General features: G+C 38.6%; 1 protein-coding gene across 3 annotated transcripts in view; it reads left to right on the top strand.

Moving 5' to 3' along the window:
• SPPL3 (signal peptide peptidase like 3) overlaps positions 1-13,965 on the top strand; it is a 145,792-nt gene that overhangs the window by 93,125 nt on the left and 38,702 nt on the right. For all 3 annotated transcript variants that reach the window (XM_035257843.3, XM_035257841.3, XM_078337443.1), the window contains exon 2: positions 7,395-7,472. In XM_035257843.3, coding sequence (XP_035113734.1) covers positions 7,395-7,472 — 78 coding nt within the window. The remainder of the gene's footprint in view (positions 1-7,394; positions 7,473-13,965) is intronic.

The raw sequence follows: 13,965 nt of genomic DNA, 5'->3' as shown, positions 1-13,965 counted from the left end.
GCTGTCTTTGTAGTCACTACTAAGAATACAATGTGGACCCAGCAGATTATTTATTAGCTAAGACAGCTATTAATACTAAGAGAGGAAGAACTTCATTTTTGTTTTGGTTTGTTTGTTTTGAGTTGAAGTTTTGCTCTGGTGCCCACGCTGTAGTGCAATGGTACGATCTCAGCTCACTGCAACCTCTGCCTCCTGAGTTCAAGTGATTCTTCTATCTCAGCCTCCCGAGTAGCTGCGACTACAGGCATGCGCCACCATGCCTGGCTCATTTGTTTTATATTTTTGTAGAAACAGGGTTTCACCATGTTGGCCAGGCTGGTCTTGAACTCCTGACTCAAGTAATCCACCTGCCTTGGTCTCCCAAAATTCTGGGATTATAGGCATGAACCACCGTGCCCAGCCGCAAGAACTTGTTTCTAAGTACATCCTAGGCTTAGCCTCAGCTAATATTTCCTTCTGTCTCCAGGGCTTTTTAAAGACATAATGGTAAAGGGTACACATTTCTCCTTGAACCTGACTAAGGCAACCTGTAATGACCTCAACTTAGGTAATTAATAAAATATAATGCATCTACGCCAAAAAGTCCCTAGTCTTAGAGAATTCAAGTGGCAGAAATTTCCCTGGTAAATGGGGAAAAAGAAAACTTCATTACGAAGTTGTTGCCGGATGTCAACATGTTTCTGCCAACATGTTCACGTTTGTTAAACAGATGTTATTTTCCAAAAGTAATTTCTGTATACGTCTAAAATGTAATATGATGTGCAATATCGATGTTTTTGTAACTCCCCTAGACTAGATAGGAGTTGTCAGGGTACATCTGCTAAAGTGCAAGATGCAATCAGTGCAACTGAATTTTTTTCTAATGTCATTTCACAAGGGATTGAATGTTCACCAGCATGATGTGTATATTATCTTTACCTGTGGGATTCCATGTTTTTGCCTTTGATAAAAGGTTGTTAGCAGTGTCCCTATCTTCATTAAATATTAAATTGACTTTAAAAAGGAGGCATGGAGCCGGATGCCATGGCTCACACTTAAAATCTTAGCACTTTGGGAGGACAAGGCTGGAGGATCACTTGAAGCTAGGAGTTTGACACTAGTCTGGGCAACTTAGCAAGCCCCTTGTCTCTACAAAATTTAAAACTAAAAAAATTAGCCAGGCATGGTGATGCACACCTGTAGTCCCAGCTACTGGGGAGGCTAAGATGGGAGGTTTGCTTAAGCTTCTGAGTTCAAGGCTGTAGTGAGCTGTGATCATGCCACTGTGCTCTAGCCTGGGATGCAGAGCGAGACTCTGTCTCTTTAAAAAAAAAAAAAAAAAAAAACAGAGGCAGGCCAGATGCGGTGGCTCATGCCTATAATCTCAGCACTTTGGGAGGCCAAGGTGGATGGATCATGAGGTCATGAGATCGAGACCATCCTGGCTAACATGGTGAAACCGTGTCTCTACTAAAATACAAAAATTAGCTGGGTGTGGTGGCACTTGCCTGTAATCTCAGCTATTCGGGAGGCTGAGGCAGGAGAATTCCTTGAACCAGGGAGGAATTTCAGTAAGCCGAAAATGAAATGAAACAGAGCTAGACTTTGTTTCGTAAAATAAGGGGGGTGGGTAGAGAGAGAGAGGGGCAGACAGGCATGGGCAAAGGCCTCCATTTATTTCTACTGAGGTGTTAGAAACAACAATCTAACTTCCTAATTAGAAAGTTAAATAAGATGAAAGCATGTAAAACATTGAGTTATTGCTGTTGTTAAGGACTCAAAATGGGAATGTTGAGACAATGAGTGGTTAAAAGTTGTGCTCATTGAACTTGGGAAGTTTTCTATTTCTTCTTTTTTTTAAACTTATTTATTTTGAAACGGAGTCTCACTCTGTCGCCCAGGCTGGAGTGCAGTGGCATTATCTCAGCTCACTGCAATCTTTGCCTCCTAGGTTCAAGCAATTCTCCCACCTCAGCCTCCTGAGTAGCTGGAATACAGACACATGCCATCACATTTAGCCAATTTTTGTATTTTTTAGTAGAGATGGGGTTTCACTGTATTGGTCAGGCTGGTCTTGATCTCCTGACCCTGTGATCTCCCAGCTCGGCCTCCCAGTGTTGGATTACAGGCATGAGCCACCATGTCTGGCTCCTATTCTTTATTTTAAAAAAGAGTGCTTTCTGTATTTGTGAAGTTGTCACATCTTAATTTTTCAGTAAAAGGCCAGTAAGAGGAGGCAGGAGGAAAGAGTAGCTCCTGGGTGCATGGTTGAGTTTTTAAAAAGAACAAGTTTTAAGAGAATATGTTTGTTTCCTGTTTTGTAATGTGTATAACATTCTGTACACATGATTTGTATGGAAGGATACACATACCAAATTGTAAACAACGTCTCCTCCTAGGGAATGGAAGTGCAGAGGGGAGGAAGGGGGAGGCACTGTACTTTGCTTTATATACTTGCCCATTTTTGAGTTTTCATAGTGAACATACATTTTTATAATTTTAAAAATAATTGATAGTTCTAAAAATGCAAATTGGCTATAATTTATTTAAATTCATTTTCTGTATTTTATAATGTCTTTTTATTAAAAGGCTTTTTGGAAAACTTTTACAAGGTCAGGCACATAGTGACTCATGCCTGTAATCCTAGCACTTTGGGAGGCTGAGGTGGGTGGATTGCTTGAGCCCAAGAGTTCAAGACCAGCCTGAGCAACATGTGAAACCCCGTCTCTACAAAAAATACAACAATTAGCTGGGTGTGGTGGCACACACCTGCAGTCCCAGCTGCTTGGGAAGCTGAGGTGGGAGGATTGCTTTTGAGTCCAGGAGGCAAAGGTTTCACTGAGCCAAGATTATGCTTCTGTACTCCAGTTTAGGCAACAGGTGAAACCCTGTCTCTAAAAAGAAACAACAACAAAAGCTTTTATAATGATAGTTTGAATTGAAAATAGTATATGAAATTTCAAATAATGTCATAAAATAAGCTATAACTTCTGATTATGTGATATTTGGTACAGTTTGCAAAATTGTTAGAACTTTTTAAGATGTTAGTATGAATTATAAAATACCATGTACAATATTAGGGGTGAACTTTAACCAAATTTTCTTGTATAGGTTTATTTCAAAGCTAAAACAAAACTTCAGTTAGGGGAACCATTAAATATCTGAACACTTTTCTGAAATCAGGCATTTAGTTTGCATTGGGAGACATGCTCATTGCCAGGATATGGAAGTGAGAACTGACAACCTTAATCACACTGTGATACTTTGTGCATGGTCAAGTCTTCAGCTAGAACAGACTATAAAGAAAGTCGTTGACTACAGCCACTCAGAGACTACAGCAAAGCACAGAAGATCTATCAGGAAGGAGGAGCTGGTTTTTTTGTTTTTTTTTTTTTTTAGGTTTTTATAAAGTCACGTTTATTGAAGTATGATTTTACATTCAGTAAAATTCATCCTGTTAAGATTTGACAAATGCATAGTCATACCATAATCAAGATGCAGATTATAGTATCTTGTAGAATCACTCTAATGATTCCCTCCTGTCCATTTACAATCAAACCCCTTTTTGATCCCAAGGAACTCACTGACATGTTTTTCTGTCAAAAGTGTCAAATTTAATCACTAAAATGATCTGCAGTACTATGGAAAATGTATAAGCACATAAAATACACAAACCAATTTTTTTTTTTAAAAGTGAGATACTTTAAAAAGTTTCTTTAGCATACCAACAAAAAAAATGAAGGTAGTATTGCATTTTACTATAGATGTGCAAATATTCCAAGTCCACCATTGTCCTATATATGGCTCAACAGTAATGTTTAAGAATATACTGGGTGGGCATGGTGGCTTGTGCCTGTAATCCCAGCACTTTGGGAGGCCGAGGTGGGTGGATCACCTGACGTCAGGAGTTTGAGACCAGCCTGGCCTGCATGGTAAAACCCCATCTCTACAAACATGAGGCCGGATAATCACTTGAACGTGGAAGGTGGAGGTTGCAGTGAGTCGAGATTGTGCCGCTGCACTCCAGCCTGGGCACTAGCAAGACTCAAAACAAAACAAAAATATGTAAAAATACAAAATTAGCTAGGTGTGGTGGTGTGTGCATATAATCCCAGCTACTCGGGGACCTGAGGCAAGAGAATGATCCCAAGAGGCAGATGGTGCAGTAAGCTGAGATCACACCACTGTACTTCAGCCTGGGAAACAAGAGTGGAGCCTTAAAAAAAAAAAAAAAAAAAAAAAAAAAAAGACTCATATCTCATAAACTACCAAAAGAAAAAAAGACTATACTGTAAAATAACGATCTTAACAATCTTTAGAGTTAAGTCCTATCTTTGTTGAGTATATGAGCCCTGATTAAGGTACTGCTTTTTGGTATTAACACTGTCAAGTCACAGACCACAGCTGGTTCATAGAAAAACTACTTTAAATAGTGAAATTGAATTCCATAAAAATTTTCTACAGGATCAACTCAACTATAAGGCAGAGACACAAAACTGTCAGGTAATATTCTTATAGATGGTTGGGGCCATCTCAGAATTCACCCTTGCTACCACTATGAAAAGAACAACCAAAAAAAGCAACCTCTATTTTGTAGATACTAAAGGTAACATATCCAAATATATCTCATCTACTTGAAAAGCTTCACTGATTCTTTCAAGCGCCAGACTTTAAGTTCATCAGCATCTTGAAACTCCACCATGCCCAGTCGCTGCTGCGGTTGAAAAGGAGCTGGCTTTTGTAAATTTAATCCAGGCCAAGCGTGATGGCTCACACCTGTAATCCCAGCACTTTGGGAGGCCGAGGCAGGTAGATCACCTGAGGTCAGGAGTTCAGGACCGTCTTGGCCAACATGATGAAACCCTATCTCTACTAAAAATACAAAAAATTAGCTGGGCGTAGTGGTGAGCACCTGTAGTCCTAGCTATTCAGGAGGCTGAAGCAGGAGAATCGCTTGAACACAGGAGGTGGAGGTTGCAGTGAACCGAAATTGTGCCATTGCACTCCAGCCTGGGCGACAAGTGAAACTCTGTCTCAAAAATGGATGAGTGAATACATAAGGATCCAAAAGCATGCCATTATAGACTACAGCATTGTGTCATGAAAGTTTATTATATATATATATATATATATATTTTTTTTTTTTTACAATGATTAAAGGAAATGTAATGTCCTCCTCCGTATGCATCAGTCTCTCTCTCCTCACTGGGATAATTTCCAGTCAGTATCAGAAAATATCATACTTATTTCTTTTAAAAAAGAAAATGGGCCTGGGCGCAGTGGCTCACATCATGAGGTCAGGAGTTCAAGGCTAGCCTGGCCAATATGGTGAAACCCAATGTCTACTAAACATACAAAAATTAGCTGACATTTTGGCACATGCCTGTAATCTCAGCTACTCAGGAGTCTGAGGCAGAAGAATTGCTTGAACCTGTGAGGTGGAGGTTGCAGTGATCCAAGTGTCGCACCACTGCACTCCAGCCTGGGTGACAGAGCGAGACTCTATATCAAAAAAAAAAAAAAAAAAAAAGTTTTAAGACCTTCCTTATCTTTATATTTACCCTCCAGCTACCATTCTCTTCCCTGCCCTTTTCAAAATACTGTCTCCATTTTCTCAGCTTTAACTTCTCAGCTAGTTTCAGTCTGGCTCCATCCTTACCACTGTACTCAGTGGCCACTCCAGTGGTCCATCTTGACCTCTCAGCAGCATTCGTGGTTGGTGATGTCTCCCTCCTAATGCAGTGACTGTCAATTCAGTATTTAATGTGTTATGCTCTTTATATGAATTCATTTAATCCTTTAACAGCTCTTTGAGGTGGATGTTGTCATTATCCCCATTTTACAGATGAAAAGCTGAAGCTTAGAGAGGCTCAGTAACTGGCTTAGCTACTAATAAGTTGTAGAGAGGAAGGGATTAAATTCAGACCCCATTCAGTTCTGCTGCCTTTCTGAAATAACCTGCTATCCTGGGTTTTCCTTCTGTCTCTACTTCATCTTGGTTTCTTTGCAGTTCTTCTTCTACCTGATCTTTAAATTTCAAGGTTTCTCAAGCCTTGGTCCTAGGTCCTCTTTACACTGCTGCAAGGCATTCACACACACCTGTGGCTTCAGTTACCGTGTGGAAGGTGATGAGTTCTCAGTGTATATACATATTCAGCTCAGAACAGTTTCAATATCCAGCTGTCTCCTTAGTACATTCAAACCTTAGTTTAAAATCTGTTCCTCCTGTGTTACCTTTTTTTCCCCCTAAATGGTGTAAACCCAGCTGAGCAGAATCCTAAGGATCACCGCTAATTCTTCCCTCTCTTGGTTTCCATGAACAGTCACCAGGTCCTGTTTATTGCATCCTGTATGTCTGTAATTCATCTTCCTCCCTAAAGAAAGCTTCCCTGTTTTTAGACTGGATCCCCTAATATACATTCTCATAGTACGCTGTACTTCTCTTTCTCTCCATTGTAACATTCTTCATTACTATATTAATTCAGTTGTGTTAATTTTTTTCTTTTCTTTAGAGTGAAATTGTTCATTTCTTTAGAAAAGACATTTAGGCAGAGACCAAGGCATACTTATTTATTACTATACATCCCAGTGGCTAGCAGAGGGCCTGGCACGTAGGCAGTATTAAATACAAAGATTAGTTTTAGGAAAATCCCCGACAAACAAGAATGGGTAATGTAGAGGGTGAACTCATGGAGACAAACTTTAAAACAAGATTTCCAATAGTCAAGCCATAGAAGGGAGCTAACACATTGGCAGTGGGATTGGGAGAAATAGGGCAGTTGGGGATGTGGAAGTAAGAGAAGCAAAGGGCTGTCAAGAATGCAAGAGATTTTTCGCTTTAGCAGCTGAGGGGATGGTAATACCATTCCTTGAGAGGATCAGGTATGACAGAGAGAATATTTGTGTTGGACCTGTTGACGTTGAGGAACCTCCTGTAAGCCATCTGGATGGTGATAACCAATAGGCAGTTAGAAAAATGGAAACGGGGAATTCAGGAGATGCAGGCTTTTCCTCGTCACTGAGTAAAACCAGTAAAATACTATTAGTGGTTCAAATGTAAATGGATAACAGTCGAATTATTGAGACTTTTTGCCATTGGCACAGATTTGGTCAATATTTTGATAATTTTTTAATTGGGGGTGGATATTGTAAACATATACAGAGATGGAATTTTTACATAGATGTCATTTTACATGCTGTAAGTAATAACTAATAATAGCTGTAAACCTATCAATTTATTCTTCATGTTAGACTAGCAGATCTTTATTGTGTTATTTTGTTATTGCTAATTTATACCTATTTTCTTCTTAAAGATAAAAACAAAGCTCAGTGGGGTTTATAGAACTCCATTAGACTGTAAGTTCTGTTAGGACTCACTGCATGTGACTTAAATTTTTTTCCTCTTATTTCTCTAGGGCCTATTCCCTGGTGGATTCCAGTCAAGTGTCTACATTTCTGATTTCCATTCTTCTTATAGTCTATGGTAGTTTCAGGTAAGATGTCCTCAAATGGGGTTTATTTAAGTTGGTGGTGGCAGAAGGAAGCATTGCTCTGAAAGTGCTGGTACCAAAGCTTATTGTGTGAGAAAAACCAGGACTTCGGCAGGAGCTGATTTAGAATAGATAATTCTGGTATTTGTTCTTTAGTTGGCTGCTGTTAAACACTTCTTGGTTTTGCTTATGACTTTAGCATATTAATGCTAACATAGAAAAACTAATTGCTTCAAATGCTAGTTCTGAAAATAATCACCTTAGCACTCTTTATTGAGAAGGTTAAGGAGAGAGTCTTTGGCAGTAATTCTAGATTCTCACAGGGAACAAAGAGTTTAAATGGAAGGACAACTTGAAATATGAAAAAAAAATACTACCAAATATCCATATAATAAAAGGACAAAGAGAAAACTTCATGGGTTTTTTTGTTTTTTTCTAATCAAAAATCAAAGTATAGTCTCAAAGCTTTAGTTGGCTTATGAAGACCAGGGAAACCAAAGTAAAATGTGCCCAGTAGAGTTCTTTATCTTTGGCTGGACACAGTTGCATATGCCTGTAATCCCAGCACTCTGGGAGGTTCGGACAGGAGGATTGCTTGAGCCCAGGTGTTTAAGACCAGCCTGGGCAACATAGCAAGACCCACATTGCTACAAAAAACATTTTTTAAAAAAATTAGCCAGACATGGTGGTAGTGCCTGTGTTCCCAGCTGCTCAGGAGGCTGAGGCAGAAAGAAGAAGGATCACTTTAAGCCCAGGAGATTGAGGATACAACGAGCATCATGTTGCTGCTCTCCAGCCTGGGCAACAGAGCCAGACTGTGTATCAAAAAAAAAAAAAAAAAAAATCTTTATCTTGTCCTAAAATGCTTGTAAGTAGATTATATCCTTGTGGAAATTTACATCACATTTTTCTTAATCCAAAGGCTTGACGTCCAAGGTTGAGCCATACAAAATTGCTGATGATTAACTATTAATATTTTGGCCCACAGAAACAAGTTCATATGGTCCATCCTACTCTTAATGGGGTTGTGTGTTGTAGCATTACCAGGTATTCTCTCTCATAACCTTGGAGATACTGAGACTAGATCATGCTGAGGTTCTCATCCCAGCAGGCAGCCATAGGAATAGGAAAAATCAGGAAACTAGATACACACTCCCTTTTTCCACTAATCTCAGTTAAGAGGAACTTTAATGGTTATATGATTCAGATAGTTCAGTGGCTGATAAACTTACCAAAAAATGCTGCTTGAGGAATTACAAGTTGAGAACTTGAAAGGAAGTAATAGGGTAAGTGAAATACTCAGGCATAAAGATTTTGAACTATCCAGTATTATATCTGAATTGTAATGACTACTTTGTAAAATCACAAACTTGGGGTCATTACCTCGATTCTGAGTAGAACTAGTAAAATACTGTGGGTAATTTCAGTATAAACTGATAAAAGTTTAATCACTGAGATGTCTGTTGAGAGCTCTAGATTCATAACCACACTCAGGAACCATTAATCAAACCAGAGGAATGTAGAACCTTATCAGTGTGATCTTGATATTTTTCATCTCTACCCTGTGGATAGTATCTGATTTTTTCCCCCTTTGAGTATACAATGCATTAACATTTCAAAAGACTTTGCAATTAAACATACAAAAAGGACCAACTTTAGACTCTTACAACCCTAAAACTACTTTCAGTAATGCAGATTACCTTCCATTTGGCATACGTTTATATACTATATACATTTTCATGTTGAAATTATTTATATTCTGATTCTTCGCACCAAATATTTTCTACAAATTATCTTCATGCTATTTTAGTAATTTGACATTTCTTCGTGTTACTCATCTTATTCTACTCTTGTCGGACAAGTGGGTTGTTACAGTAATGATAGCTTTATGGATTATTTGCTTTTGTTGAATTATATCACCAAGGTAAATATCCAGAAGTGGAAATACTTCGACAGAGAATATGAACTGGCTCTTACTACATATTGCTGTATTGTTTTTCTGAAGGGCTATATCATTTTAGGATTGAGCAAGTTTTAAACAAAATTTTATGTAATAAGTGTATCATAGAATTATACAGATGGAAAGGATTTCTCTGGTTAACCTCCCTATTTATCACAAAAGCAAGGATAATCTACAAGAGAACCACAAAAGCAAGGATATTCAGTAGACTCCCATTCTCTGTTCTGGTCTGTATGCCTCTCTTTATGCCAGTGCCGATGTTTTGATTGCTGTAGCCTTTGAAGTAAGTGTTGCTCTTTTTCAAATTTGTCTGGCTGCTCTGAATCCTTTGCATTTCCATACAAATGTTAGGTTCAGCTGGTCAATTTCTACCACACACACACACACACACACACACACACACACACAAAGCCTTCAGGGATTTCGATAGGCATTATGAATCTGTGATCAGTTTGAGGAAAATTGCTATCTTAATGATGTTCACTTAACCCCTGGACCTGGAATGTGTCTCCATTATTTAGATATTTTTAAATTTCTATTAATAATGTTTGTAATTTTCAAGGCTTACACTGTTTTGTTAAATTTATTCATTTTTTTTTCTTTTTGATGTTACTTTTGATGGAATTTTTTTTCTTTTTGGATTGTTCATTGCTAAGTATGTAGAACTACAATTGATTTTGGTGTATTGACCTCATGTACTGTAGCTTTGCTGAACTCGTTTATTAGTGCTGGTAGTTTTTTGTCTATGATTCCTTAGAATTTTCTGCACACAGGACAATGTAGTCTGCAAATAAAGACAGTTTTGCTGCTGCTTTCAATTCTGAAAGACTGTCTTTTTTTTTTTTTTCTCGCTTATTGTACAATGTTGAATAGAATTGCCAAGGGCATCATCCATCCTTGCCCTGTTCCTAATCTTCAGGGAAAAGCATTTTCCATTAAGCAAGTAGTTAGCTTTACATTTTTCATAAATGCACTTTATCGAGTTGAAGAAATTTTCCCTTATTTCTAGTTTATGGAGAGTTTTATCATGAATTGGTATTAGATTTTTGTCATGTGTTTTTATGCTTCTTTTGAGATGATCCTATGGTTTTGTCCATGTATTGAGATAAAAGACCATAAAGTTTGCTCACTTAAAGTATACAATTAGTATATTTACAAAATTGTGCAACCATCACTGTAATCTAATTTTAGAACATTATCATCCCCAAAGAAAATTTGTACCAGTTAACAGTCATTCCTGTTCCTCTTTTCCTACCTGCCAGCCCTAGGCAACCGTGAATCCACTTTTTTTTTTTTTTTTTTTTTTTATACAGAGTCTCACTCTGTTGCCCGGGCTGGAGTGCAGTAGCACAGGCTCGGCTCACTGCAACCTCTGCCTCCTTGGTTCAAGCGATTCTCCTGCCTCAGGAGAATACAGGTGCACATCGCCACGCCTGGCTAATGTTTGTATTTTTAGTAAAGGCAGGTTTCACCGTGTTGGCTGGCATGGTCTTGATCTCCTGACCTCATGATCTGCTTGCCTTGGCCTCCCAAAGTGCTAGGATTACAGGCACAAGCCACCACACCCAGCCCATGAACCTACTTTTTACCTCTATAGAGTTGCCTATTCTGGACCTTTCATGTAAGTGGAGTCATACAGTATATGATCTTTTGTTACTAGCTTCTTTCACTTAGCATAATGAAGTTCATCCGTGTTGTAGCATGTTATCAGTGTTTTCATTTCTTCTTAACTGCTGAATAATACTCTTGTTTTTCCATTCATTGGTTGATGGACATTTGGGTTGTTTCCTTTTTTGGCTGTTATGAATAATGTTACTGTGAACATTTGTGTACAAGTTTCTGTGTGGACATAACCTATTTACTGCTCTCAAGCAGATACCTAGTAGCAGAATTCCTGGGTCTAATGGTAACTCTTAGTCTTACATTTTAAGAAATGCTTCTGTTGGGAGGCTGAGGCCAGTGGATCCCTGAGGTTAGGTGTTCGAGACCAGCCTTGCCAACATGGAAAGACACTGTCTCTACCAAAAAATTAGCCAGGCATGGTGGCACACACCTGTAATCCCAGCTACTCAGGAGGCTGAGGCAGGAGAATTGCTTGCACCTGGGAGGCAGAGGTTGCAGTGAGCCAAGATCATGCCACTGCACTCCAGCCAGGGCAACAGAGTGAGACTCTGTCTCAAAAAAAAATTTTTAAAAAAAGAGGCCGGGCGCGGTGGCTCAAGCCTGTAATCCCAGCACTTTGGGAGGCTGAGGCGGGTAGATCACGAGGTCAAGAGATTGAGACCATCCTGGTCAACATGGTGAAACCCCGTCTCTACTAAAAATGCAAAAAAAATTAGCTGGGCATGGTGGCACGTACCTGTAATCCCGGCTACCTCAGGAGGCTGAGGCAGGAGAATTACCTGAACCCAGGAGGCGGAGGTTGCAGTGAGCTGAGGTCGCGCCATTGCACTCCAGCCTGGGTAACAAGAGCGAAACTGCGTCTCAAAAAAAAAAGAAATGCTTCTGGCTGGGCATGGTGGCTCACGCCTGTAATCCCAGCACTTTGGGAGGCCGAAGCAGGCAGATCACGAGCTCAGGAGTTCGAGACCAGCCTGGCCAACATAGTGAAACCCTGTCTCTACTCAAAATACAAAAATTAGCTGAGTATGGTGGCGCACATTTGTAATCCCAGCTACTCTGGAGGCTAATGGAGGAGAACAGCTTAAACCCAGGAGGCAGAGATTGTAACAAGCTGAGATCGTGCCACTGTACTCCAGCCTGGGCAACAAGCAAAACTGTCTCAGGTTAAAAACAAAAAACAAAAAAAAAAGAAAAGAAATGCTTTTGTTTTCCAAAGCAGCTATAATATTTTACATTTCCACTAGCAATGTGTGAGGGTTCCAATTTCTCCACTTCTTCACCAATACTTGTTACTATCTATGTTTGTGATTATAGCTGTTCTGTTCTGGTGGGAATGAAGTGGTATCTTGTTGCAATTTTGGTTTGCATTTTCTTAATGCCTGTTGATGTTGAGCATCTTTTCATGTGCGCATTTTACCATCTGTGTCTCTTCTTTGGTGTATTTTCAACTCTTTTGCCCATTTTTAAATTGGATTGTCTTCTTGTTGAATTTTGAGAGTTCTTTATTGTGAAAACGGGTTTTTTGTTTGTTTGTTTGTGTTGAGACAGAGTCTTGCTCTTTCGCCAGAGGCTGGAGTGCAGTCGCACAAAAACGTGATTTTTAATAAGATAAGTGCCTCTGGGTTTGTCTCTTCACTTTTTGTATGTTTACAATTGTTATATATTTCTTGAGGGACTGACTTTTATAAAATATTTCTCTTTATCTCTAGTAACAGTTTCTGTCTTAACATCCTTCAAAAAAGGCTACTTAGGTTTTCTTGAGTTCGTTTTGTTCATTCATTTTATAATTCTAGAGTAACCAGTTCCTTTTTTATAAAGGCAGACACCTACCAGTGCTTTCTTAGGTAGTGAGGGCAGTTCATTTACCTATACCCAAACCTACTCTAGGAAGATAACATCAGGTTAATAAGACTGAAGAGATGCTGAATTCTTTAATAAGAACTCTATATGATTGTGATGCCCTTCGTTCTAAGTGCATATAATTGTAGTTAGACCAGGTTCAGCAGAACAAGTGTCACTGTGGTTCACAAGATGTTCTAATTGTGCGTAATGTGTTTATTATCTTTTGAGCTACCCTTTTTGTCATCCCATAACTTGTCCTACTTTAAGAAAACATCATCCACAAAAATCTGAACTTGTTAGATAATGTAGGGAATGATTTTGTCCATTGCCACATATGTAGACAATTTTCTTTATATGTTTAAGAATTTAATCAATTCATTACTAAATATTCAATTTATGAAACCACTGTAAGTTTTCTAGGAACACCTATTTAACTTAACGTAAGTTTAACCATATAGTGTTTACCTTGGACCAGTGAGTCTCCCCCTTCATTGTGCTCACTTCCAGAAGTAGGATTATCAAACAACATATTCTTTTAAAAATTTTTTATAAATTAAATTTTTAATTGTTTTTCTTTTTTTCACTCCTTTTTGGAGCTGAGGGAAAAAAATTTAATATTAAGATTAAAAATTCCAATTTTATTTTCTCCTCCTGTATCCACAGGATCAGAATGTAAATTTACATTCTGATTCAGGTATCAGAATGTAAATGGACGAACGAGTATAACTTTAAATAAACTGATATGTTCTCACCTCCGTTTTCCTTCCTACAATTGTTTGTTTGTGCTCTGCTCTGTGCTGTTCAAAAAGATTTCAGAACATATACTGAGTTTTGCAAGTTACTTCAAGGTAAATTAAAATGGGGCCAAAGAAAAAGTATGAGTGAGACAAAATGAGCCAAAAAAAGAAATGTAAAAATGCATTCCATAATGCCAACACCCCTGTTCACAAGTACCACCATAAGCATTCTAGCAGCCAGCTTTAAAAAGAAAGAAAATGTAAAACTCATTCAGCCTCCTTCAATAAAAATAACCTAGTTGTTCAGGTGCATTGCAACTGTTCTTGGCCTTAA

The sequence above is a fragment of the Callithrix jacchus genome, chromosome 9 (genome assembly GCF_049354715.1).
Source record: "Callithrix jacchus isolate 240 chromosome 9, calJac240_pri, whole genome shotgun sequence".
NCBI classification, from domain to species: Eukaryota; Metazoa; Chordata; class Mammalia; order Primates; family Cebidae; genus Callithrix; species Callithrix jacchus.
The sequence above is the reverse complement of the archived record's forward strand: the minus strand, read 5'-3'. Positions and strand labels throughout refer to the sequence as shown.